Source organism: Balaenoptera ricei, chromosome 11, assembly GCF_028023285.1.
Source record: "Balaenoptera ricei isolate mBalRic1 chromosome 11, mBalRic1.hap2, whole genome shotgun sequence".
Classification (NCBI taxonomy): Eukaryota; Metazoa; Chordata; class Mammalia; order Artiodactyla; family Balaenopteridae; genus Balaenoptera; species Balaenoptera ricei.
Genome location: NC_082649.1, coordinates 66,579,859 through 66,604,132, shown reverse-complemented (window position 1 = coordinate 66,604,132; position 24,274 = coordinate 66,579,859). Strand labels below are relative to the sequence as shown.

Genomic DNA, 24,274 nt, shown 5'->3' with positions numbered 1-24,274 from the left:
ATGGTAACTGGGTGTTAGTTCTGGAGCAACAGGAAGATTTTTTTCTTACCTCTCAGAAATACCTCATAACTTGCTCCCTTATGCCTAAACTTCTTTCTTGAGATAGGAAAATTTTCATTGTACATTTTAGTCACAACGGTTTTCCAGATAAACATTGATTGAATTGATTTGCATTATAAGTATTGATCATTGATGCCATCTCTCTTTACTTGATGGTACTGCGGAGAGGAGACAGAAGGAAAAATTGACCTATTTGATCATTTTGCCTGCAGTTAGCCCTGTTCACTTCCATCCTTACATGACTAAATAGAAACTACTTCTGTTCTACCAGCTAGAAGCCGTGATTTTTTATGTAAAGTTCACATAGCTGTCCCGATCGAGTTACTTTTTACCGTTAATTGTTTTTTAGGTTGTTTCTCCCACATTCCATACGTCATCTGTGTCACACTCCCAGACCATCTTATTCTTCTTAGGTTCTATAAAGCCATTATGTGAAGAGTTGGGGCTCTCTCTATAGCCCTGTTTTTGGAAGGCCTTGGTCATCACTTTTGCCACATCTGTCAAGAATCCATAGCGTGAGCATTAGCAGTATTCCTGCTCCAGTTATCCATTGCTGTGTAACTACCACGAAACTTAGTGGCTTAAAATCATAATCATTTTATGCTTTCGCATGATTTTTATGAGTGAGAAATTCTGGCAGACTCAGCTAGAAAAATTCTGCTCTGTGTGGCGTTGGCTAGTTTACTGTGCATTCATCTCATGCCTGGGCTATTATGGAGAGCCTGAGATGGCTTCACTCACACCCCTGATGCCTAGGCTGGGGTGGCTGTACCACCTGGAGGCTGGCTGGCATCACTGTCTACACACAGCCTCTCTAAGAACTTATCCTGGGCTTCTTCATACTAGGGTGGTATCAAAGCGTTGGACTTTTTTATGTGGCATCTTGAAACTTTAAGAGAAAAGTGTCCCGGATAATAAGAAGGGAAACCTGCCAATGTCTTGTGGCTTGGGCCCATACCTGGCACTGTGTAACTTCTACCCAGCTCTACCAGTCAGACATTCTGTCCAGATTCAGGGTGATGAGGGGATATAGAGGCCAACATAGAAAACAAGTTTACAACAAACATTTCAAGTCACTGGTATCAACCAGGCAGACAACAAAAGGAGAATCAGTTGTTCTTGAGAAGTGGTAGAGCTTCAGCTCAGAAATTGCAGAAAAAGTCAGGTGTTCCAACATACATGTAATGAGAGTCCCAGAAGGAAACAAAAAAGATGCAGGGAAATTAAAAAAAAAAAAAAGAAAAGAAATTGTGGCTGATTGAAAACTTGCCAAATTTGATGGAATGCATTAACTTATAGATCCAAGAAGCTCAATGAAAAAATATAGGACACCTGCTGTTAAAGATACTTAGAGGCCCTCCTGTCTAGCAGAGGCATACCCTTACGATTCTTAGAAACCCTGCTATGCACTCCCTTCAAAAGGTCTAACAGCCAGGCACACCTGGAGCTATTTACTCTGAGTTCATATTTTACTGTAGTGCTCTGGATTTGATCTTTGTCCTAAAGCCATTTCTAAGTTTCAAATTCTTGCTGGGAGTAACCAGTGATGAGAAACAGTTTTATTTTCAAACCGTGCTCTGTTTTGTCTAAATTGTACCTGAAAACTGAATTCTTCCTTCTTTGGTTCCTCTCTTTTCTTATATAAAATACAGAAAGAATGTTTACATTTTGCCTGGAAATCACTCCAGCCAGATCCACAAATTTATTAATTACCCTATTTTCCACATCACTAGTGTGACAATGTTTCCAAACTTTGTGCTTCCATATAGCAAAGATCTACTTCTGTTCAATCTACAGTAATATTTCCCTCTCTTTTAAGCTCTCACCAGTGGTTTTCTTGAGAATGCACTCACCACATGATCCCACAGCCAAAGTCACACTTTAGGTTTTTGTTCAAATAGCGCCCTATTTCCAGGTACCACATTTTTTTTCCAATAGCAAAACTTAGTGGTTTAAAAAACAAACCATTTTATTATATCTCATGATTTTGTGAAATTTGAGCACCGAACAGCTGGGTGATTCTGCTCCATGCTTTATCTGTTGAGTCATTTAGTGGTATTCACCTTACAGGTAGGTTCATCTGGAAGGGTCCAAGGTAACTTCCTTAAGTCCTAGTCCTTGGCAGGGGTAGCTGGGTCCAGTTTCTTCTCCATGTAGTCTCCAGATCTCTTCCTGTGGTCGCTTCAGCACAATGATCATATACTTCTCATATGGCAGCTTGGGACTCCCAGAAAGAACATTGCAAGAGACAAGACATGGGAGTTCCCAAGCTGGGACCCAGAAAATACCACCACTGTTTTCTGTAGGGCAAGGCAGTTAGAGAGGAGGGGTCGTAGACCCTCTCTCTCCAGTGGAAGAAAGGCCAGTGAGTTTATGGCCGTCTTTAACCTACCACAAGTCCCTTCTAAGAATTCCCCAGGAAAGTAGCCAGTAAAATATCAATTGTTAATTGTTAATAATAGACATTGGGTGATAACTAAAATCCTTTGGATTTAGACTTTAAAAATTTTAGTTCGAGCTTTGCTGTTTACTAATCTCTTAGGTAGCTAACATAACTTTTCTGAACCTACATCATGTTTTTTTAATCAGCGGTCCTTTCTGATCTGCCTTTCTGACCAGATTATCGATGAGAATCAGTCAAATTTATGTATAAAAAAGCATTCTGGGGAATTCCCTGGCGGTCCAATGGTTAGGACTCTGCGCTTCCACTGCAGGGGGCCCGGGTTCGATCCCTATTCAGGGAACTAAGATCCTGCTGCAAGCCATATGGCACTGGCGTGGCTCCCCAAAAAAAGCACTCTGTAAGATGGAAAGTGCCATACTTCGATTATTCAGTATTTGAGTGCCCATTATATGCCAAACACTGTACTACAATACTAGGTTTATTTTGATGCCTAAAATAGATATGAATAGTCCCTGCCTCTTAGGAACTTAAAATCAGTCATTAACCTTGAACCTCACAGTCATCTGAGTGGAGACATTAGACTAGACATTTTAGTGTAAAGGAAAAGAAAAAAACTAAAGAATAAAATGTTGGAAATGTAACCTTGAGGAGTGACTCTATTAGGTGAAATCTAATTAGGGATTATATACTATTCAAAATTTCATGGAATGAAACTCTTTTTCTCTCTCACACATAGACACAACACATAAATTTATTCTACTTTTGCACAATGATTTTCATACAGGTTTTGTTTGTAAATGGATTACTGTCTGATAGATACTTAAAAGCCCTAACAACGAACGTTTCATGTGTGTTATCACACAATGATTTTAGAATTTATTGAACTTTTTCATCTCACTGATGTAGAAACAGATCCATAGAAATGAATGATAGGGGGTTCCCTGGTGCGCAGTGGTTAAGAATCCGCCTGCCAACGCGGGAGACACGGGTTCAAGCCCTGGTCCGGGAAGATCCCATATGCCACGGAGCAACTAAGCCCGTGCGCCACAACTACTGAAGCCCATGCGCATAGAGCCCATACTCCACAACAAGAGAAGCCACCGCAATGAGAAGCTCGTGCACCACAATGAAGAGTAGCCCCCACTCACCACAGCTAGAGAAAGCCTGCGCATAACAACGAAGACCCAATGCAGCCAAAAATAAGTAAATAAAATAAATAATTTTTTTTTAAAAAGTGAATGATGGGCCTAAAATTAGGTAACTAGTGTAACTAGTTATGGGCCGAACTAGTACCAAAACCCAGATCTCCAGACTTAGAGTCTTGTGACCCCAACCAACCCAGAAACATAATCTGATAAAAATTCTTCATTCCAAGGAAAATGTTTTCAAACATTTTACAATTAAAAACCCAACAGCTAGCTTAAAAAAGTGTCCATCTTTTTTTTTCTTTGTTTAGCACCTCTGCTATACTAATTATGATTTGAGTTCTAATTTTTAGGGACCCCACCCCCAAAAAAATAAGGAAAGAAGGAAACATTTATACAGTACTGTCAGTTCCTCCCTGTCTCTCTGTGTCACCTTTCTTACTGCCCAGCTTTGCTTCTAGGCTCTCATCAGAACTGAATTCAATTCCCAGTTGATTTAACTGCAACCTTTGGCAAGATATTTAACTTCTCTAAGCTGCAGTTTCATTCTATATAAAATGGAGATAACATGTTTCTTGATAGGTTATTATTAGAAGTAGCGTGAAAATACCTACCAGGGTGTGTAGTAGGACATATTTCACCCTACTCCCATAATGCATTCCAACAGTTAACTCTCACTTTTACCATCTTTTTTTCTTCTTAAAACAGACAAATTTGGATCTGATCCATTAGCAACTTTTGTCCAATGCTTAGTAACATTTGTCTAATCACTTCAAGACCCTGTGAAGTCTTTTTAATTCCCTTCAGAATCTACTTCTTAAGCCTTTTTGACTTCTGGTGACTTCTTGGATGGTACATATATATCACCAAATCCATAAATCAGCAGAATTTCTTAGAATCTTTAATAGCAGGAAGCATGCTGTTTCATGAAGGAAATTTCTTGTCTTCTTCCAGATCAGAATCTCTTACCAGTAAAAATATGAATAGTCATGGAGGTTAAATCAACAAAAAGAATCTAGTAATGTAGGCAATCTAGAAATGTAGGAGATAGAGAAATGGCACATTAGTAAGTCAATTAGGGTTCAGTCAGTAAAATTCAGAAAGTGAGACTACATAGGAACAGGCCAGTTCTTTCAGAGAAATCTGTTTTATCTCTCCTCTTATAAATAGGGATTGCAAGATGGAGGAAGATGAGAAGATGCAGTGATTTGTTTTAAGTAATTCTATAAAGAAAATCAGGGTTTATATTAATCTTTATTTTTATTTTATTTATTTATTTTTTGGCTGCGTTGGGTCTTCGTTGCAGCATGCAGGCTTTCTCTAGTTGCGGTGAGTGAGCTTCTCATTGCAGTGGCTTCACTTGTTGTGGAGCATGGGCTCTAGGCTCATGGACTTCAGCAGTTGTGGCTTACGGGCTCTAGAGTGCAGGCTCTGTAATTGTGGCGCACGGGCATGTGGGATCTTCCCGGACCAGGGCTCAAACCCGTGTCCCCTGCATTGGCAGCTGGATTCTTAACCACTGCGCCACCTCTTCTAAGAATGTTTTAGTGTTAGCTCTTACATGTACATCTATGATCTACTGAGTTAATTTTTGTGTATTATGTGAGGTAGGGGTCCAAATTTATCATTTTGTTTCTGGATATCCAGTTGTCCCAGCACCGTCTATTGACCCACCTTCTGCCCTTTTTAAAAATTTATTATGCAACTATTGGAATATATACAGAAGTAGACAAAATAGTGTAATGACTCTGTACCCCTCACCCAGCTTTGGTTATCAGTATATTGCCAGTCTTCTTTCATTTGTCCCTATTTGCTTTTGGCCTGTTTGTGCCACCCTGTTAACTTAGGACTTCTTTCTTAGGTTGAGTCTGTGATGTCCGGATCTCATGTCTTTTATCTTTCTCTCAGTTTACACGAAGTTAACTGGAGCACGTCCTTCAAAAACATGTAGGATTTTGAGTCCTTGATTTTGGAAATTTGTCTTTATTCTGCACCTAATTGGTTTAAGTTGTTGTACTTGAAATTCTAGACTGAAATTTATTATCCCTCACAATTTAGAAGGCATTTTTACCTTTGTTTTCAAAAACCTAGTTTTGCTTTTGAGAAGTCTGTGACAGTCTGAATTTTTTTTTGTAACCTTTTTTTTTTTATATCTCATTAGAAATATAAAATTGCATAACACGATCAATGATAGCAGGCTTAGAATCATGTAATCTTTATTTAAACTTTTGGTGTTATTGATGCAGCTTAATGTAGTTAGGGAGGCAAACATGACCATTAATAGCTGTAGATTCTTTCATAAAATCTTTTGCTTACACTTCTGAATCTTCCTGCAGATGGGTCTCTATAGGTATAAAATTATATTTTTCTTTATCAACTATAAAAGAGTGAAAAATAAGGCTCTTATTTAAGTGTTCTCTACCAGTTTAGTTCCCAAAAGCCTATATTAAACTCCTCCTGTATGTTCACTCCTTCTAGAGTCTATAAGAAACACAGATCAGTAAGTCAGCCACTCCATGTTACTTCTCAAAACCTTGTGTAGAAGCAAGATAAGCACATAAATTCAGTAGATGTAATAGTACAAAATAGTGTTGGGAGTTTGTTGGTATAAGCTTTTGGATGGTGTCTGGAGAAGGTGGTATTGATCCTTTGCACGTAGTCAGGACGTTGGCCAAATGTGGGATCCTCATCCTCTCTGAGTAATGTGGCATCTTCCTCTGTGTGCTGCTGATTTGACAGGAAGCATGAGGAGGACTCATCAGTCCTGTACAGGGGAGTGAGTGGTACATTCTTCCAGAATAACCTCCTGTCTTATACCCTATCCCCAAACTAGGGGTGGAATATTGTTCACCCCCTCCTCTCTGTTCACAGTAGACACTCACTAGGGGCTTTGCATCTGAGTGTTGGTTGCTGAGGGAGAGCACTGCTTGCCTGCTCCGGGACAGTTCATAAGGAGGGAAAGACAGAGTTACAGAGTGAGGGTGGGAGGTAAGTGGGTGGTAGATGGGGACGTACCTTCCAGGCCATGGTGTCCTCCTCTTTGCCTTTCAAGGCCCTGATTCAACCTTTCCTCCTTGGTGGGCTCTTTGAAGAGAGTAGATTAGCATGGGAGAAGTTTCCTTTTAATCCTTAATTTCTGTTATTTATAGATTTATATCTATATATAGATTTATATCTGTAAGTACCAGAAATTCAGGCATGGATAGTTGTTGTTTTATTTATTTTTTATTTTTTAAAAAAATTTATTTATTTATCTGTTTATTTTTGGCTGCGTCGGGTCTTCGTTGCTGTGCATGGGCTTTCTCTAGTTGCAGCGAGCAGGGGCTACTCTTCGTTGCGGTACGCGGGCTTCTCATTGCGGGGCTCGTCTTTGTTGCAGAGCACGGGCTCTGGGTTGTGAGGGCTTCTGTAGTTGTGGCATGCGGGCTCAGTAGTTGTGGCACATGGGCTTAGTTGCTCCACAGCACGTGGAATCTTCCTGGACTAGGGGTCGAACCCGTGTCCCTGCATTGGCAGGCGGATTCTTAAACACTGTGCCACCAGGGAAGTCCCTGTTACTTTAAATTGAAATAAATAGTAGAAAACATGCAAAGGGGGCATCTAAGGCACCATTCTTAATTCCATAATTCCCACTTCCAATAGCAGTTTCAGCATTTTCTTACTGTTTTTTAAGCAAACGTTTACCTAAATACTTGGAATGATTTTTTTGCCCTTAGCACTTGGCTGCCGTGGAAGAGAGAAAGATCAAGTCTCTGGTAGCTCTCCTGGTTGAGACACAAATGAAGAAACTGGAGATCAAACTTAGACATTTTGAGGAACTGGAAACCATCATGGACAGAGAGAAAGAAGCTGTAAGTAAGGGGAATTTTATAGTGGCTTTTTCACAATTAAACTCTGACCACCTTTCATAAAATACGAGAAATAGAAATAGAGAAAATACAGTAACGTAATTTGTTGGTCTCCGTGGCTGTCGTCTAACCTTTTTTCTGTGTTTGCTTTGCCCTTTCAAAAGGATTATCAGCCAGTGATGATAAATAAAAGTAACTCTGAAAATAATTTTCTAAACCTCAGCTTCTTATACCTTTTGGCTTTCCAGATACATGATGGTATCAAATTCTCCCTTCTGTAATAGTCGGATCTTAAACTTAGCTTTATTACCTATTTGTTACCTTCCCTCTCCTGTATGGGGAAGAGCAAGTGGAACCAGGCCTAGCAGAGTACTGGTAAGCAGCATTTTCTCTGGCATACACTTGATATAAGGACGTGGCCCAAACAGGACAAAAAGAATTATGAAAAAGGCCAAGAATGAGGAAGGAAGCCACAAAAAGTAAGAAACATATAATCAGGGGAACATTTGGTTATTTCAAGGGATTTTTTGGAGAGACAGGGATGAAGTTCTCTGGAGAAATTTGTTTTTTAATGAGTTGACCAGGAAAGGAATTAATGCCTTTCTAAACAGTGGGCTAAATTTGAGGATTTAGTTAGGACTTTTTCTGATTTTCTGATTGTTTTGACTTTTTTATCGGCATACCAGATACTGGTATCTCTAAATGGGAGAACCTTAAGATTAAACCATTCCAGAAGAGTTTTAATTTTAAGGATCCATTTGCATTTGTTAGACTCTTTCTTAGTGGTTAATCCAAGCAAGTTCTCTGGCAGATTCTTCATGATGAGTAGCTCAGTAACTATCAAAATAGCCCGTTTTCATTTTGTCCTAAGACCTGTTCTTCCACTTACATTCTGGCCTCATGAGGAAGAGGCTGCTTCAGTAACTATCCTACCCACACCCTATGCTACCTCATCCCCACTTCCCTAATCCTGTAAGTATCTCTCAGATCACCAGCCCTCTCCTGCCCCAGGAGCAACAGGCCACCCCAGTCTCATCTCCACTGCTCTCTGTGCACCAGCCATGTCACAGCACGCCACATGCAGGCTTCCCTCATGGCCGTGTGTATCCTCTGCCACCTGAGTGCATCCTGCTCTTCCACCAGCAAGGCCTTTTTTCCTACTCTTTGCCAGCCTCCTGCATCCCTCAGCCCTGAACCTGTGAGTGACATGCCCTCCCCATTTGCTTCTGTAGCAGCCTAACAGAGCACTTACTATATTGTAAATGCTAGTTCATGCGTCCGCTTCCCATACCAGAGTATATTCTCTTTGAGGGCAGAGTTTGTTAAGTGTCTTTGTTCACACACAACTGGCACATCATACGCCCTTGTTTACGTGTCTGTTGAACGGGTGTATGCCAGCATCAGTGTCAGAAGCTGGGAAAGTGGAAAGGAAAGTTTACCCTAGGGGACCTTACTTTAGTTTAACAGGGAAGACAGTCAAGAAGACGAATGACAATATCGTGTGTTCAGTTCTTAAGGGAACATACGTGGAAGATGCAGAGAAGGAGAGGGTATTAGAGAAAACTTCCTAGAGGTGAGCTAGAGCTTTGAAGAGTGAGTGAGTGTGTTTATCTTACCCTAATAAGCTGCCCTTTTGTCATTTGATAGTCTTTTTTAGGGTACTTGGGATAACAGGGGGCTACATAATGGATTATTGGCACATGCAGAATTCAAGTGATCATTGCGTAGTTCCCACTGGCAACCAGACACCTTGCTGTCATTCATGAAGCAGAACTGATGTTGTTAGCCTGGAAGATTGACATGACTCTCTCTGGGCACTTAATGCAACTATGTCTAGATTGTCAAGGGGCTCTTTTCTCAGCTCTAAATTGCTTTATCTTCAGAGGGTGAACTTGTGGATTCCTCACTCTTTTAAACCCCCCTAGTGGAACTGTCCCCTGCAATAGCAGAGTCCTCAGTCCCTTCCCAGTTCTCTCCACTGATTCGCAGACATCCTTGTGCTCTGGATTTCTAATAGTTATTTATCTCAAATTAATCTGAGTCCACTGGGTTTTTCTTACTTGAATCTATTTTTTTATCTTAAATTCTAATTGAGCACATAAAACATTTTACAGAATAGTCTCTGAATAAAACAGCACAACCGAAAATGTGGGAAAACATTCTACTGAATCTTTTTCACCACACAAGGTTGATCTTCTCAAGTCCTTTGGTGGTCGGCCTGTTTTTTCTTAATCAGCATTTGGGGCAGTAAAATTCATTGTATAAGACAGTCCCTAGCCCTAGCCACTGAATGTCAGTAGCATGCCTGTATTAGTTATTGCTATGTAAAAAACTACCCCAAAGCAGTGACTGAAAACAGTATCTCACACATTTCCTGAGGGTTAGGAATCTGAGAGCAGCTTTCCTGAGTGGATCAGGCTCAGGGTCTCTGTTTAGGATGCAGTCTTCATAAGGTTCAGCTGGGGCTGGAGGATACCCCTCCAAGCGTATTCGTGTGGCTATTGGCAGGAGGCTTCAGTTCCTTGCCACGTGGGCCTTTCCACAGTACTCCTCAAGAAGTGGCTTCCCCCAGAGCAAGTGACTGAAAAGAGCAAGAACGTGAGAGAGCACCCCAAGTGGAAGCCACCGTATCTTTTATAACCTAAACTTGGCAGTCACTTTCCTGTGCTCCTGCTATATTCTCTCAGTCCCACAGCCCAACCTTGATTCTGGGGTTGGGTGGGGCTGTGGGTTGGCAGGGCTCAGTGGGGAAGGCCTAAGTATTAGGAAGCGGGATCACTGGGGGCAACCTTGGAGGCTCACTATCACAACAACCAAAAAATCCTGCAAACTTTAAAATGGCTTCCATTCATTTCATGCACAGTAAGACATAATCTATTTTTCTCCTTCCCAGCACTAGTTATCCTGTCCTTCCCTGTGGGCGAGCAAAGCCGTGGCTATTTTCCTACTGATGATTTCCTCTCCTCACAGGACTGTTGTGGGGATTAAATGAGAGAACTATGGCATGTGCCTGGCACACTGCCTAGAACACAGAGTAAGTGTTCAGTAAATATTTCTATGCCTCCCTTTATGCAAACCAATAATCAAAAATTATATATTAAATCCTTAGTATTTATAAGTCTTTGTTGGCTTTATTTAGAACATTTAGAATTTAGAACATTATTTAGAACATTTAGAATCCAGCAATGATGCTGGGTGGGAACATGAGACCATTTCTTTGTTAACCATTCTCATAGACGAAGAGTCTAGAGCTTAAACAAGGTACACTTCATGTATCTCAGATCACACCGTTCATAAATAACAGAGCTGGGTCTCAAACCTGTGTTTGTTCAGCTCTGTGTTTTTATCTAGTACTTCAAAATTTATAAAGAAATGAGCCATTCTTAACGCATTTTTACCTAGAGACTCTGAGATATGCAAGGTTTTGATACCCTTTGTTATGACTCATGAAAGTTGAAATTGTGGAAAGGGGTCAGGTCAGCCAGGAGTGGCACGTTCTAACCCACTGCCTAGTGCTCTGCCTACCACACTCCTCAGTTCACTGTAGGTGAGGTCCTGCTCATCTTTACCTAGTAAGCAGTAGCTTCAGGGCATGCTTTTTGGAATTAAACATTTGGTTTTCTTTATATAGCAATAGATTTCAAGAATCTTTTAGTACACTTTCAGAATCAGATCTGAAGTTTCTTTCTCTAATGACGTAAAATCAGATGTTCTCTGGAGTCTTAATTATTTAGAAATTAAGAATAAGTATATAACAATTTAATATCTTTTATAGATATTATGTATACAGCTATAATTAGAGCTCAGTAGCTTTTGTTAACAGTCCTCTCATAAAGTACTAATATTGGAGGAAGTCAGTTATGGAATATACAGAGTCTGTCCAGGAATTGACATGATAAAGACTATTTTTTTAAAAATTTGTTTATTTTTATTTATTTATTTTTGGCTGCGTTGGGTCTTCATTGCTGTGTGCGCGGGCTTTCTCTAGTTGCGGTGAGTGGGGGCTACTCTTTGTTGTGGTGCACGGGCTTCTCATTGTGGTGGCTTCTCTTGTTGCGGAGCACGGGCTCTAGGCGCGCGGGCTTCAGTAGTTGTGGCGTGTAGGTTCAGTAGTTGTGGCTCGCGGGCTCTAGAGTGCAGGCTCAGTAGTTGTGGCACACAGGCTTAGTTGCTCCGCGGCATGTGGGATCTTCCCGGAACAGGGCTCAAACCCATGTTCCCTGCATTGGCAGGCAGATTGTTAACCACTGTGCCACCAGGGAAGCCCGATAAAGACTACTGACCCCAGTTGAGGTGAGGATGCTAAGCTGGCCCTGGGTTCGAAACTGAGGGTCTGCCCAAGTGTGCAGCCTTCCGTGCCAAGCACATGGCACACATCACTCAAGAGTACAGGTGTCAGACATGGGCTATGCTGGGGACTGAAGAGAACTGGAAGGCCTGGGTCCTACCTAAAGCATTCTTATTTGGATTAAAGGGGGGAAAAAAAATACTTTTTTTCCAGTGAGAGACCAGTGAGAATCTCTGTGTTGATCTCATTTATAGCTTCTGGACTTAATGCTCTCATTTGACTAGGTATAGAAATTGTGTACCTTTGAAAAGAGAGACATTGTAGGAAACTCAAAGCTGTGAGAAACCTGGACCCTGTCCTTAAGGAGGTGAGAGGGTAGATGAGAAACTGACACAAAGATACCATGAGGTAGTGAGGCTATGGAGAGTCAGAGGAGGGGAGGCCATGATTGGCTCAGATTATCAAGGAAGGCTTCCTGGTAAAGGAAGGACTGATCTGAGTTGTAGAAAAGGTCCAAATCCAAAACTGTGAAGAGAAAGGTATGATTGCTGAGGAGACTGAAGAGTCAGCCTGCTCAGAGCTGATGGCTTTCACGTCATAGATGATGGATTAAGTTCATTTTTTCGTTTGGCAAATGTTTACTGAGCACCTGCTTTGTTCTAGGCGTATTAAGTACTGGAGATACACTGGTGAATAGAACCCAAAAAAACTCTTTGCCTTGGTAGAGCTTAAATAATTAATGAAGGATGTTAAATGTTATGTGCTTTGTATGTGTATGCATGCATATATACTGCGTATGTATACATACCTGTATGTTTCAGGCTGGGTAGGTGAGATTGGGCGGGGCAAGGGAAGGATTTCAGTTCTAAGTGGTGTCATCGGTGTAAGCCCTATTGAGAAACTGACAGTTGGGCGAATGTCTCTAAGCCCTAGAAACAGCCAGCATTAGAGACTCTGAGGCAGGAACGTGACTGACATGTTTGGGAACTAAGGAGTAGGTGGGGTGGGCTGGAGCATGAATGAGTAGGGAGAGGTAAGATGGTGAAGGCAGAGATAATGGTGCCCTAATCACAGAAGTCCCTGTAAACCATCCAGAGGCCTTTCATTTTACTGTGATTAAAATGTGGAATAATTGCAGGGCTTATTTTATTTATTCCATAAAAATGTGGAATACATGCAGAAAACTGGCATCATCTTCCTTACAGTTAAGTGACGATCAGTCTCTCTGCTGTCTGTAGAGAATATAAAGTGACAAGTTTAGAAAAGGGGAGACTGGTGAGGAGGCTGTTGGGAAGTCCACGTGAGGTGGTGGTGGGCCGTGGAAGTGAGGAGAAACGGTCAAGTTCTGGATGGATTTAAAGGTATTACTAATGGGACGTCCTCACACACAGGGTGTAGGGTTAGAAAAGTTTGTGGTACTCTGTGATAAATTAAGGAAAAAAGAACAAAAAGTTAATTTTATACTGCCCCAGGAGAATTGTATTTAACTTTGTTTTCTGCGTATTTGTAGTAATTCATCTCTGTACTGCCTGTCATATAATTGAAACTGTTATTAGACATGCACCGTGACATTGTGGATAGTTTTATTTGAGATTAAGAAAGCTGTACTTAGGACTGAGCAGGTTTACTTCTGATTCAAAAAAAGTCGTAGGGCCTCAGGCAGCAAGCACTTCACAAGGACAGAATGGCAGTCACAGCAGTGGTGCCGTGTCCCCCTTTGGATTTCTGCCTCCAGTGGAGCAGAAAGATGCAGTTGTGTTGTTTTGTTTTTCCAGAGGTGTAAGAAGGAATGAGTATGTCTGGTTTTCTCTTAAGTGGATGTCTGGTTACTGATACCAAAACTTTCAAAGGTACTTCAGTTCTGAGGCCAAGTAGTCAGAGGCTTCAAGTCTCGGCTGATATTTCGACCCTTAGCAGTGTAGATGGAGTTTTGAGGCCCCCACCTTCTTTTACTCTTTCCCACCCCGCCTCCCTGTTCTATGCAAATGAAGTTGGGAGAAGAGCTCTGTGTGAACTTCAGCTGCACTTGCAGCTGTGTGTGTGTGTTTGGGGTCTTGGTGTAGAAAAGTGCTCTGTTATGTTCCGGTTCCACTTGGATTTGGCTGCTTTATACATACACAGTGTAGGAATGAAGGGGGAGAGGAAGGCAGGGTTTGAAGGCAGTGGGGGTGGGAATGTCTTCAGATCAGGGCCACAGGCAGCCGAGCCAGATCGGAGTCTTGAAAGAAAGTGAACAGATTGATTAGCGCCCTATTTACATGAGTAATTTACACTATCTGGTTTAGCTATTGGGGCTTTATCTATAGTCCTTGGAAATAGAAAAGGGAGAGAAGAAAATCAAGTTATCTGAAGCATATAACTTGGGTAACTTTAGTATTTTGTTTTGTGATTACAAAAATAGGTGTGATGAAAAATTTTTCAAATAATAAAGAAATGAATAAATTAAAAAGTGTCTTCTACCCTCAGTTTCATTCCTAGGAATAATCACTGTTAATAGTTTAGTGTCTTCAGAACATTTTCAGTGTGTATGTAATGTTTATACAGGGACACAAAGGTTTTTTTTTTAAAATATAATTGACATAAATATTGTTGTTGCAACTTGCTTTTTTTTTACTCAGTGCATCTCAGACATAAATGTACATCAAAAATAGTACTTTAATGACTGTCCTTATACTATATATACATACAGATTTCTAGGACAGATTTCCAGATGTAGAATCACTGGGTCTTTGGTTATGTGAATTTAAAACTTGCTCAGGGGCTTCTCTGGTGGCGCAATGGTTGAGAATCTGCCTGCCAATGCAGGGGACGTGGGTTCAAGCCCTGGTCTGGGAAGACCCCACATGCCGCGGAGCAACTAGGCCTGTGAGCCACAATTACTGAGCCTGCACGTCTGGAGCCTGTGCTCGGTAACAAGAGAAGCTGCGATAATGAGAGGCCCGCGCACCGTGATGAAGAGTGGCCCCCACTTGCCGCAACTAGAGAAAGCCCTCGCACAGAAACGAAGACCCAACACAGCCATAAATATATAAATAAATAAATAAACCCAAAGTTTAAAAAAATAAAATAAAATAAAATAAAATTTGCTCAGTCAGTACTGTCAAACTCTCTCCTCAAAGATTCCCACATTTCATTGCCACAAAAGTGAATGCAGTCTTCAATTGGATTCAATAACAGTAAGATATCTATAACAAGAGAGGTATTTCTTTTGGATGGTGGGGCCAGTATGTGTCCATAAGCTCTGTTGCATGTGCCCTAGAACAGAGGTGGCCCTCTGGAGCCAACTGGTAGCCTGCTGTCTGGACGTTGCTCTCACTTCAGAGGACCTGTTCATTCCACATTGGATCTAAAGCTTAAACTGTGTTCTTTTCAGGGATGTGTGTGTGTGTGTGTTAGTCACGTCCTTTTTAGTTCTTCTAATTACCTTTTAATTACCTTCTATGTTTCGAAATGACAGATGAAGCTCAGGAAAAAATAGTATAATTGAGGTTAGTTCATTTGTAAACTAGGAAGATTGGGCAAATTTTTCTTTCCAAGATTAATACTTCGATACTAAGGTCAGTTCCCAAAGTAAGGCTGGTTCAGTTAAAAAAAAAACACAAAAAACCCACTGAGATAGGTAAGGCAGAGACTAAAATTTCCCTTCAGAGACACAAAGTCTTCATCCAGTAACAGTTCAGCTTTTTATAAAGCAGATCTTGACCTATATTCTGGAGTTCTTACGTAACTGCTGGGCTTCAGCCGACTTGTCCAGACCAATAGTGGCTCAACAGAAACATAGGTTGCGGTCCTCTTCTGGCAACCTCTTAAGTCTAACCTCAGCAAAGTGCTAAATTTCCTGGGAAGAATGGTTAGAAGAAAGCAAAACCTTTCTGAGCATAGCACTTATGGTCAGAATCTTTAGATTCTGTTTTTTTAGTCTGCCTTTTACTTACATTATCTCACTGATTAGTCATCTTGCAGAGCTGAACTTCCAGAGGATTCTCTTGCTGTTTACACCTTGCAACTCCCTTCTGATTATGAGAAGAAGGATATGTTAAACTGAGCCAGGCTTCAGCCTCTTCGGGTACCCTTAGAAAATGAAGAGCCCGCACCAGCCTGTTAGGCCATGGTAGCACCATGTTTCCTCCCTCCTGATAACCCTCAACCACTCACAAAATCGTTCGTTTCAGATCTTCTCCCAAGGGAGACTCTGTGCAAGCCAGCTAACCAACACCGGGGATATAAGCGTTACCATCTGTTCTTTCCTTTTCTTCTCCTCATCTGGCCGTGCCGCTTGTCTTCATGCTGTGTCCACGGCCTGTCTTCCAGCACCCCATCCGTCTGTGGACATTCCCTACTTGCTACTCCTGATAGCCAGTGACGCTTCTCACTAGGTTCCACGGGGACTTTTCCCCAAGCTACTCTCTGCTAAGAGCCCAGATTCATAAGCTAATTCTCATGGGTATTCCACTTAGATTTTGCTAATGATAGTATGTAGTATTTATCTATAAAACTGACTATTCCTGAAAGCTAAAATGTTACATTTCCTTAACTTATCGAATGCCTTGGAGTAGTGCTCTCCTACAGAAATACATGAGCCATATATGTAATTTAAAATTTTCTAGTAGCCACGTTAAAAAAAAAAATTATAATTTTGTTTTGTTTTGTTTTGTTTTGTTTGGCTGTGTTGGGTCTTCGTTGCTGCGCACGGGCTTTCTCTAGTTGCGTCGAGCGGGGGCTACTCTTCGCTGTGGTGCACAGGCTTCTCATTGAAGTGGCTTCTCTTGTTGCAGAGCACGGGCTCTAGGCGTGCAGACTTCAGTAGTTGTGGCACTCGGGCTCAGTAGTTGTGGCACGTGGGCTCAGTAGTTGTGGCTTGTGGGCTGTAGAGCACAGGCTCAGTAGTTGTGGCACGTAGGCTCGTAGTTGTGGCTCACAGGCTCTAGAGCGCAGGCTCAGTAGTTGTGGCACACGGGCTTAGCTGCTCTGCGGCATGTGGGATCTTCCCGGGCCAGGGATAGAACCCGTGTCTCCTTCATTGGCAGGCTTTTTTTTTTTTTTAATCAGTCATCAGTTTTATACACATCACTTTATACATGTCAGTCCCAATCGCCCAATTCAGCACACCACCATCCCCACCCCACCGCAGTTTTCCCCCCTTGGTGTCCATACGTTTGTTCTCTACATCTGTGTCTCAACTTCTGCCCTGCAACCCAGTTCATCTGTACCATTTTTCTAGGTTCCACATACATGCGTTAATATACGATATTTGTTTTTCTCTTTCTGACTTACTTCACTCTGTATAAGTCTCTAGATCCATCCACGTCTCAACAAATGACTCAATTTCGTTCCTTTTTATGGCTGAGTAATATTCCATTGTATATATGTACCACAACTTCTTTATCCATTCGTCTGTCGATGGGCATTTAGGTTGCTTCCATGACCTGGCTATTGTAAATAGTGCTGCAATGAACATTCGGGTGCATGTGTCTTTTTGAATTACAGTTTTCTCTGGGTATATGCCCGGTAGTGGGATTGCTGGGTCATATGGTAATTCTATTTTTAGTTTTTTAAGGAACCTCCATACTGTTCTCCATAGTGGCTGTATCAATTTACATTCCCACCAACAGTGCAAGAGGGTTCCCTTTTCTCCACACCCTCTCCAGCATTTGTTGTTTGTAGATTTTCTGATGATGCCCATTCTAACTGGTGTGAGGTGATACCTCATTGTAGTTTTGATTTGCATTTCTCTAATAATTAGTGATGTTGAGCATCTTTTCATGTGTTTCGTGGCCGTCTGTATGTCTTCTTTGGAGAAATGTCTATTTAGGTCTCCTGCCCATTTTTGGATTGGGTTGTTTGTTTCTTTAATATTGAGCTGAATGAGCTGTTTATGTATTTTGGAGATTAATCCTTTGTCCGTTGATTCATTTGCAAATATTTTCTCCCATTCTGAGGGTTGTCTTTTCATCTTGTTTATGGTTTCCTTTGCTGTGCAAAAGCTTTGAAGTTTCATTAGGTCCCATTTGTTTATTTTTGTTTTTATTTCCATTACTCTAGGAGGTGGATCAAAAAAGATCTTGCTGTGATTTATGTCAAAGAGTGTTCTTCCTATGTTTTCCTCTAAGAGTTTTATAGTGTCTGGTCTTACATTTAGGTCTCTAATCCATTTTGAGTTTATTTTTGTGTATGGTGTTAGGAAGTGTTCTAATTTCATTCTTTTACATGTAGCTGTCCAGTTTTCCCAGCACCACTTATTGAAGAGACTGTCTTTTCTCCATTTTATATCTTTGCCTCCTTTGTCATAGATTAGTTGACCATAGGTGCGTGGGTTTATCTCTGGGCTTTCTATCTTGTTCCATTGATCTATGTTTCTGTTTTTGTGCCAGTACCATATTGTCTTGATTACTGTAGCTTTGTAGTATAGTCTGAAGTCAGGGAGTCTGATTCCTCCAGCTCCGTTTTTCTCCCTCAAGACTGCTTTGGCTATTCGGGGTCTTTTGTGTCTCCATACAAATTTTAAGATGATTTGTTCTAGTTCTGTAAAAAATGCCATTGGTAATTTGATAGGGATTGCATTGAATCTGTAGATTGCTTTGGGTAGTATAGTCATTTTCACAATGTTGATTCTTCCAATCCAAGAACATGGTATATCTCTCCATCTGTTGGTATCATCTTTAATTTTTTTTTTTTCACACACACACACTGTATTTTATTTTTACAAGAGATAAATAGACTGACACCAAGCATTGTACATGGATGACCACAACAAAAGCAACAATGATTGCAATTACCAAACATGAAACACACTCATACTATGTCATAATATTGACATTCAGTCAAGTAATCCTCCACTGTAACAGCTCCTTTACTTTGCAGTGAAAATTGATTTGTATATTCTTTGCCTCTGAGTCCGTGTGGGATTTTTTTTTTTTTTTAAATTCAGACAGAAAGTCACAAAAATTATACTCATCCTCATCAGTTCACTCAGTCCCATGTAATTAATTTTTTTTTTTCATCTTGATCTTTTGTTAGCACTTTTATGAGTTCATCAGTTTTTCATTACAGTTCTGAAAATGCTTCTTCATTCAGTTCAGCAGTACAGTCCGTTACCAGAAACCTGTACTTGTCAGAGTCTTTTCCATGAATTTCTTGAAGATAAAACCCTTTTATAGGAACATATTTGCAAAATCATCAGAGTACACCCAGAACTGTCTGTAAATGACAAAAGACTTAAAAATGACCACGGTTAAAGATTTGATGAAAGTTCATAATAATGCAGTTGACAAGAAAATTAGTTATTTCTGAGATATACATTTTAAAGTAATAACTAGGATTATTACTTATAACATTATACCAGAACATATAAGATTTTTAGAAATTTCATGTAATGTCTGAAACATTTATATTAACATATTTCCATACATATTTCCATACAAATACAAATATAAGATTTTTAGAAATTTCATGTAATGTCTGAAACATTTATATTAACATATTTCCATACAAATAACCCAATGAAAGTTTAGTATTAGTTGTTTTGTTTGTTTTTTTATACTGCAGGTTCTTATTAGGCATCAGTTTTATACACTTCAGTGTATACATGTCAATCCCAATCGCCCAATTCAGCACACCACCATCCCCACTCCACCGCAGTTTTCCCCCCTTGGTGTCCATATGTCCATTCTCTACATCTGTGTCTCAACTTCTGCCCTGCAAACTGGCTCATCTGTACCATTTTTCTAGGTTCCGCATACATGCATTAATATACGATATTTGTTTTTCTCTTTCTGACTTACTTCACTCTGTATGACAGTCTCTAGATCCATCCACGTCTCAACAAATGACTCAATTTCGTTCCTTTTTATGGCTGAGTAATATTCCATTGTATATATGTACCACAACTTCTTTATCCATTCGTCTGTCGATGGGCATTTAGGTTGCTTCCATGACCTGGCTATTGTAAATAGTGCTGCAATGAACATTCGGGTGCATGTGTCTTTTTGAATTACGGTTTTCTCTGGGTATATGCCCAGTAGTGGGATTGCTGGGTCATATGGTAATTCTATTTTTAGTTTTTTAAGGAACCTCCATACTGTTCTCCATAGTGGCTGTATCAATTTACATTCCCACCAACAGTGCAAGAGGTTTCCCTTTTCACCACACCCTCTCCAGCAATTGTTGTTTGTAGATTTTCTGATGATGCCCATTCTAACAGGAGTGAGGTGATACCTCATTGTAGTTTTGATTTGCATTTCTCTAATAATTAGTGATGTTGAGCATCTTTTCATGTGCTTCGTGGCCGTCTGTATGTCTTCTTTGGAGAAATGTCTATTTAGGTCTTCTGCCCATTTTTGGATTGGGTTGTTTCTTTCTTTAATATTGAGCTGCATGAGCTGTTTATATATTTTGGAGATTAATCCAGAAAATATGAACAGACCAATCACAAGTAATGAAATTGAAACTGTGATTAAAAATCTTCCAACAAACAAAAGTCCAGGACCAGATGGCTTCACAGGTGAATTCTATCAAACATTTAGAGAAGAACTAACACCCATCCTTCTCAAACTCTTCCAAAAAATTGCAGAGGAAGGAACACTCCCAAACTCATTCTATGAGGCCACCGTCACCCTGATACCAAAACCAGACAAAGACACTACAAAAAAAGAAAATTACATACCAATATCACTGATGAATATAGATGCAAAAATCCTCAACAAAATACTAGCAAACAGAATCCAACAACACATTAAAAGGATCATACACCACGATCAAGTGGGATTTATCCCAGGGATGCAAGGATTCTTCAATATACGCAAATCAATCAATGAGATACACCATATTAACAAATTGAAGAATAAAAACCATATGATCATCTCAATAGATGCAGAAAAAGCTTTTGACAAAATTCAACACCCATTTCTGATAAAAACTCTCCAGAAAGTGGGCATAGAGGGAACCTACCTCAACATAATAAAGGCCATATATGACAAACCCACAGCAAACATCATTCTCAATGGTGAAAAACTGAAAGCATTTCCTCTAAGATCAGGAACGAGACAAGGATGTCCACTCTCACCACTATTATTCAACATAGTTTTGGAAGTCCTAGCCACGGCAATCAGAGAAGAAAAAGAAATAAAAGGAATACAAATTGGAAAAGAAGAAGTAAAACTGTCACTGTTTGCGGATGACATGATATTATACATAGAGAATCCTAAAACTGCCACCAGAAAACTGCTAGAGCTAATTAATGAATATGGTAAAGTTGCAGGATACAAAATTAATGCACAGAAATCTCTTGCATTCCTATACACTAATGATGAAAAATCTGAAAGAGAAATTATGGAAACACTCCCATTTACCATTGCAACAAAAAGAATAAAATACCTAGGAATAAACCTACCTAGGGAGACAAAAGACCTGTATGCAGAAAACTATAAGACACTGATGAAAGAAATTAAAGATGATACCAACAGATGGAGAGATATACCATGTTCTTGGATTGGAAGAATCAACATTGTGAAAATGAGTATACTACCCAAAGCAATCTACAGATTCAATGCAATCCCGATCAAATTACCAATGGCATTTTTTCGGAGCTAGAACAAATCATCTTAAAATTTGTATGGAGACACAAAAGACCCCGAATAGCCAAAGCAGTCTTGAGGCAAAAAAATGGAGCTGGAGGAATCAGACTCCCTGACTTCAGACTATACTACACAGCTACAGTAATCAAGACAATATGGTACTGGCACAAAAACAGAAACATAGATCAATGGAACAAGATAGAAAGCCCAGAGATTAACCCACGCACCTATGGTCAACTAATCTATGACAAAGGAGGCAAAGATATACAATGGAGAAAAGACAGTCTCTTCAATAAGTGGTGCTGGGAAAACTGGTCATCTTTAATTTTTTTCATCAGTGTCTTATAGTTTTCTGCAAAGAGGTCTTTTGTCTCCCTAGGTAGGTTTATTCCTAGGTATTTTATTCTTTTTGTTGCAGTGGTAAATGGGAGTGTTTCCATAATTTCTCTTTCAGATTTTTCATCATTAGTGTATAGGAATGCAAGAGATTTCTGTGCATTAATTTTGTATCCAGCAGCTTTACCAAATTCATTAATTAGCTCTAGCAGTTTTCTGGTGGCATTTTTAGGATTCTCTATGTATAGTATCATGTCATCTGCAAACAGTGACAGTTTTACTTCTTTTCCAATTTGTATTCCTTTTATTTCTTTTTCTTCTCTGATTGCCGTGGCTAGGACTTCCAAAACTATGTTGAATAATAGTGGTGAGAGTGGACATCCTTGTCTCGTTCCTGATCTTAGAGGAAATGCTTTCAGTTTTTCACCGTTGAGAATGATGTTTGCTGTGGGTTTGTCATATATGGCCTTTATTATGTTGAGGGTAGGTTCCCTCTATGCCCACTTTCTGGAGAGTTTTTATCATAAATGGGTGTTGAATTTTGTCAAAAGCTTTTTCTGCATCTATTGAGATGATCATATGGTTTTTATTCTTCAATTTGTTAATATGGTGTATCACATTGATTGATTTGCGTATACTGAAGGATCCTTGCATCCCTGGGATAAATCCCACTTGATCGTGGTGTATGATCCTTTTAATGTGTTGTTGGATTCTGTTTGCTAGTATTTTGTTGAGGATTTTTGCATCTATATTCATCAATGATATTGGTCTGTAATTTTCTTTTTTTGTAGTGTCTTTGTCTGGTTTTGGTATCAGGGTGATGGTGGCCTCATAGAATGAGTTTGGGAGTGTTCCTTCCTCTGCAATTTTTTGGAAGAGTTTGAGAAGGATAGGTGTTAGTTCTTCTCTAAATGTTTGATAGAATTCACCTGTGAAGCCATCTGGTCCTGGACTTTTGTTTGTTAGAAGATTTTTAATCACAGATTCAATTTCATTACTTGTGATTGGTCTGTTCATATTTTCTGTTTCTTCCTGGTTCAGTCTTGGAAGGTTATACCTTTCTAAGAATTTGTCCATTTCTTCCAGGTTGTCCATTTTATTGGCATAGAGTTGCTTGTAGTAGTCTCTTAGGATGCTTTGTATTTTTGCAGTGTCTGTTGTAACTTCTCCTTTTTCATTTCTGATTTTATTGATTTGAGTCCTCTCCCTCTTTTTCTTGATGAGTCTGGCTAATGGCTTATCGATTTTGTTTATCTTCTCAAAGAACCAGCTTTTAGTTTTATTGATCTTTGCTATTGTTTTCTTTGTTTCTATTTCATTTATTTCCGCTCTGATCTTTATGATTTCTTTCCTTCTGCTAACTTTGGGTTTTGTTTGTTCTTCTTTCTCTAGTTTCTTTAGGTGTAAGGTTAGATTGTTTACTTGAGATTTTTCTTATTTCTTTAGGTAGGCTTGTATAGGTATAAACTTCCGTCTTAGAAGTGCTTTTGCTGCATCCCATAGGTTTTGGGTCGTCATGTTTTCATTGTCATTTGTCTCTAGGTATTTTTTGATTTCCTCTTTGATTTCTTCAGTGATCTCTTGGTTATTTAGTAACGTATTGTTTAGCCTCCATGTGTTTGTGTTTTTTACGTTTTTTTCCCTGTAATTCATTTCTAATCTCATAGCGTTGTGGTCAGAAAAGATGCTTGATATGATTTCAATTTTCTTAAATTTACTGAGGCTTGATTTGTGACCCAAGATGTGATGTATCCTGGAGAATGTTCCGTGCGCACTTGAGAAGAAAGTGTAATGTGTTGTTTTTGGATGGAATGTCCTATGAATATCAATTAAATCTATCTGGTCTATTGTGTCATTTAAAGCTTCTGTTTCCTTATTTATTTTCATTTTGGATGATCTGTCCATTGGTGTAAGTGAGGTGTTAAAGTCCCCCACTATTATTGTGTTACTGTCAATTTCCTCTTTTATAGCTGTTAGCAGTTACCTTATGTATTGAGGTGCTCCTATGTTGGGTGCATATATATTTATAATTGTTATATCTTCTTGTTGGATTGATCCCTTGATCATTATGTAGTGTCCTTCCTTGTCTCTTGTAACATTCTTTATTTGAAAGTCTATTTTATCTGATATGAGTATAGCTACTCCAGCTTTCTTTTGATTTCCATTTGCATGGAATATCTTTTTCCATCCCCTCACTTTCAGTCTGTATGTGTCCCTAGGTCTAAAGTGGGTCTCTTGTAGACAGCATATATATGGGTCTTGTTTTTGTATCCATTCAGCAAGCCTGTGTCTTTTGGTTGGAGCATTTAATCCATTCACGTTTAAGGTAATTATCGATATGTATGTTCCTATGACCATTTTCTTAATTGTTTTGGGTTTGTTTTTGTAGGTCCTTTTCTTCTCTTGTGTTTCCCACTTAGAGAAGTTCCTTTAGCATTTGTTGTAGAGCTGGTTTGGTGGTGCTGAATTCTCTTAGCTTTTGCTTGTCTGTTAAAGCTTTTGATTTTTCCATCAAATCTAAATGAGATCCTTGCCGGGTAGAGTAATCTTGGTTGTAGGTTCTTCCCTTTCATCACTTTAAGTATATCATGCCACTCCCTTCTGGCTTGTAGAGTTTCTGC

At 39.7% G+C, this 24,274-nt stretch overlaps 1 protein-coding gene across 3 annotated transcripts in view; it reads left to right on the top strand.

The window, feature by feature from the left end:
* The window catches only part of SMARCC1 (SWI/SNF related, matrix associated, actin dependent regulator of chromatin subfamily c member 1), a 190,017-nt gene that overhangs the window by 143,488 nt on the left and 22,255 nt on the right, over positions 1 to 24,274 (top strand). For all 3 annotated transcript variants that reach the window (XM_059939489.1, XM_059939488.1, XM_059939490.1), the window contains exon 25: positions 7,326 to 7,460. In XM_059939489.1, coding sequence (XP_059795472.1) covers positions 7,326 to 7,460 — 135 coding nt within the window. The remainder of the gene's footprint in view (positions 1 to 7,325; positions 7,461 to 24,274) is intronic.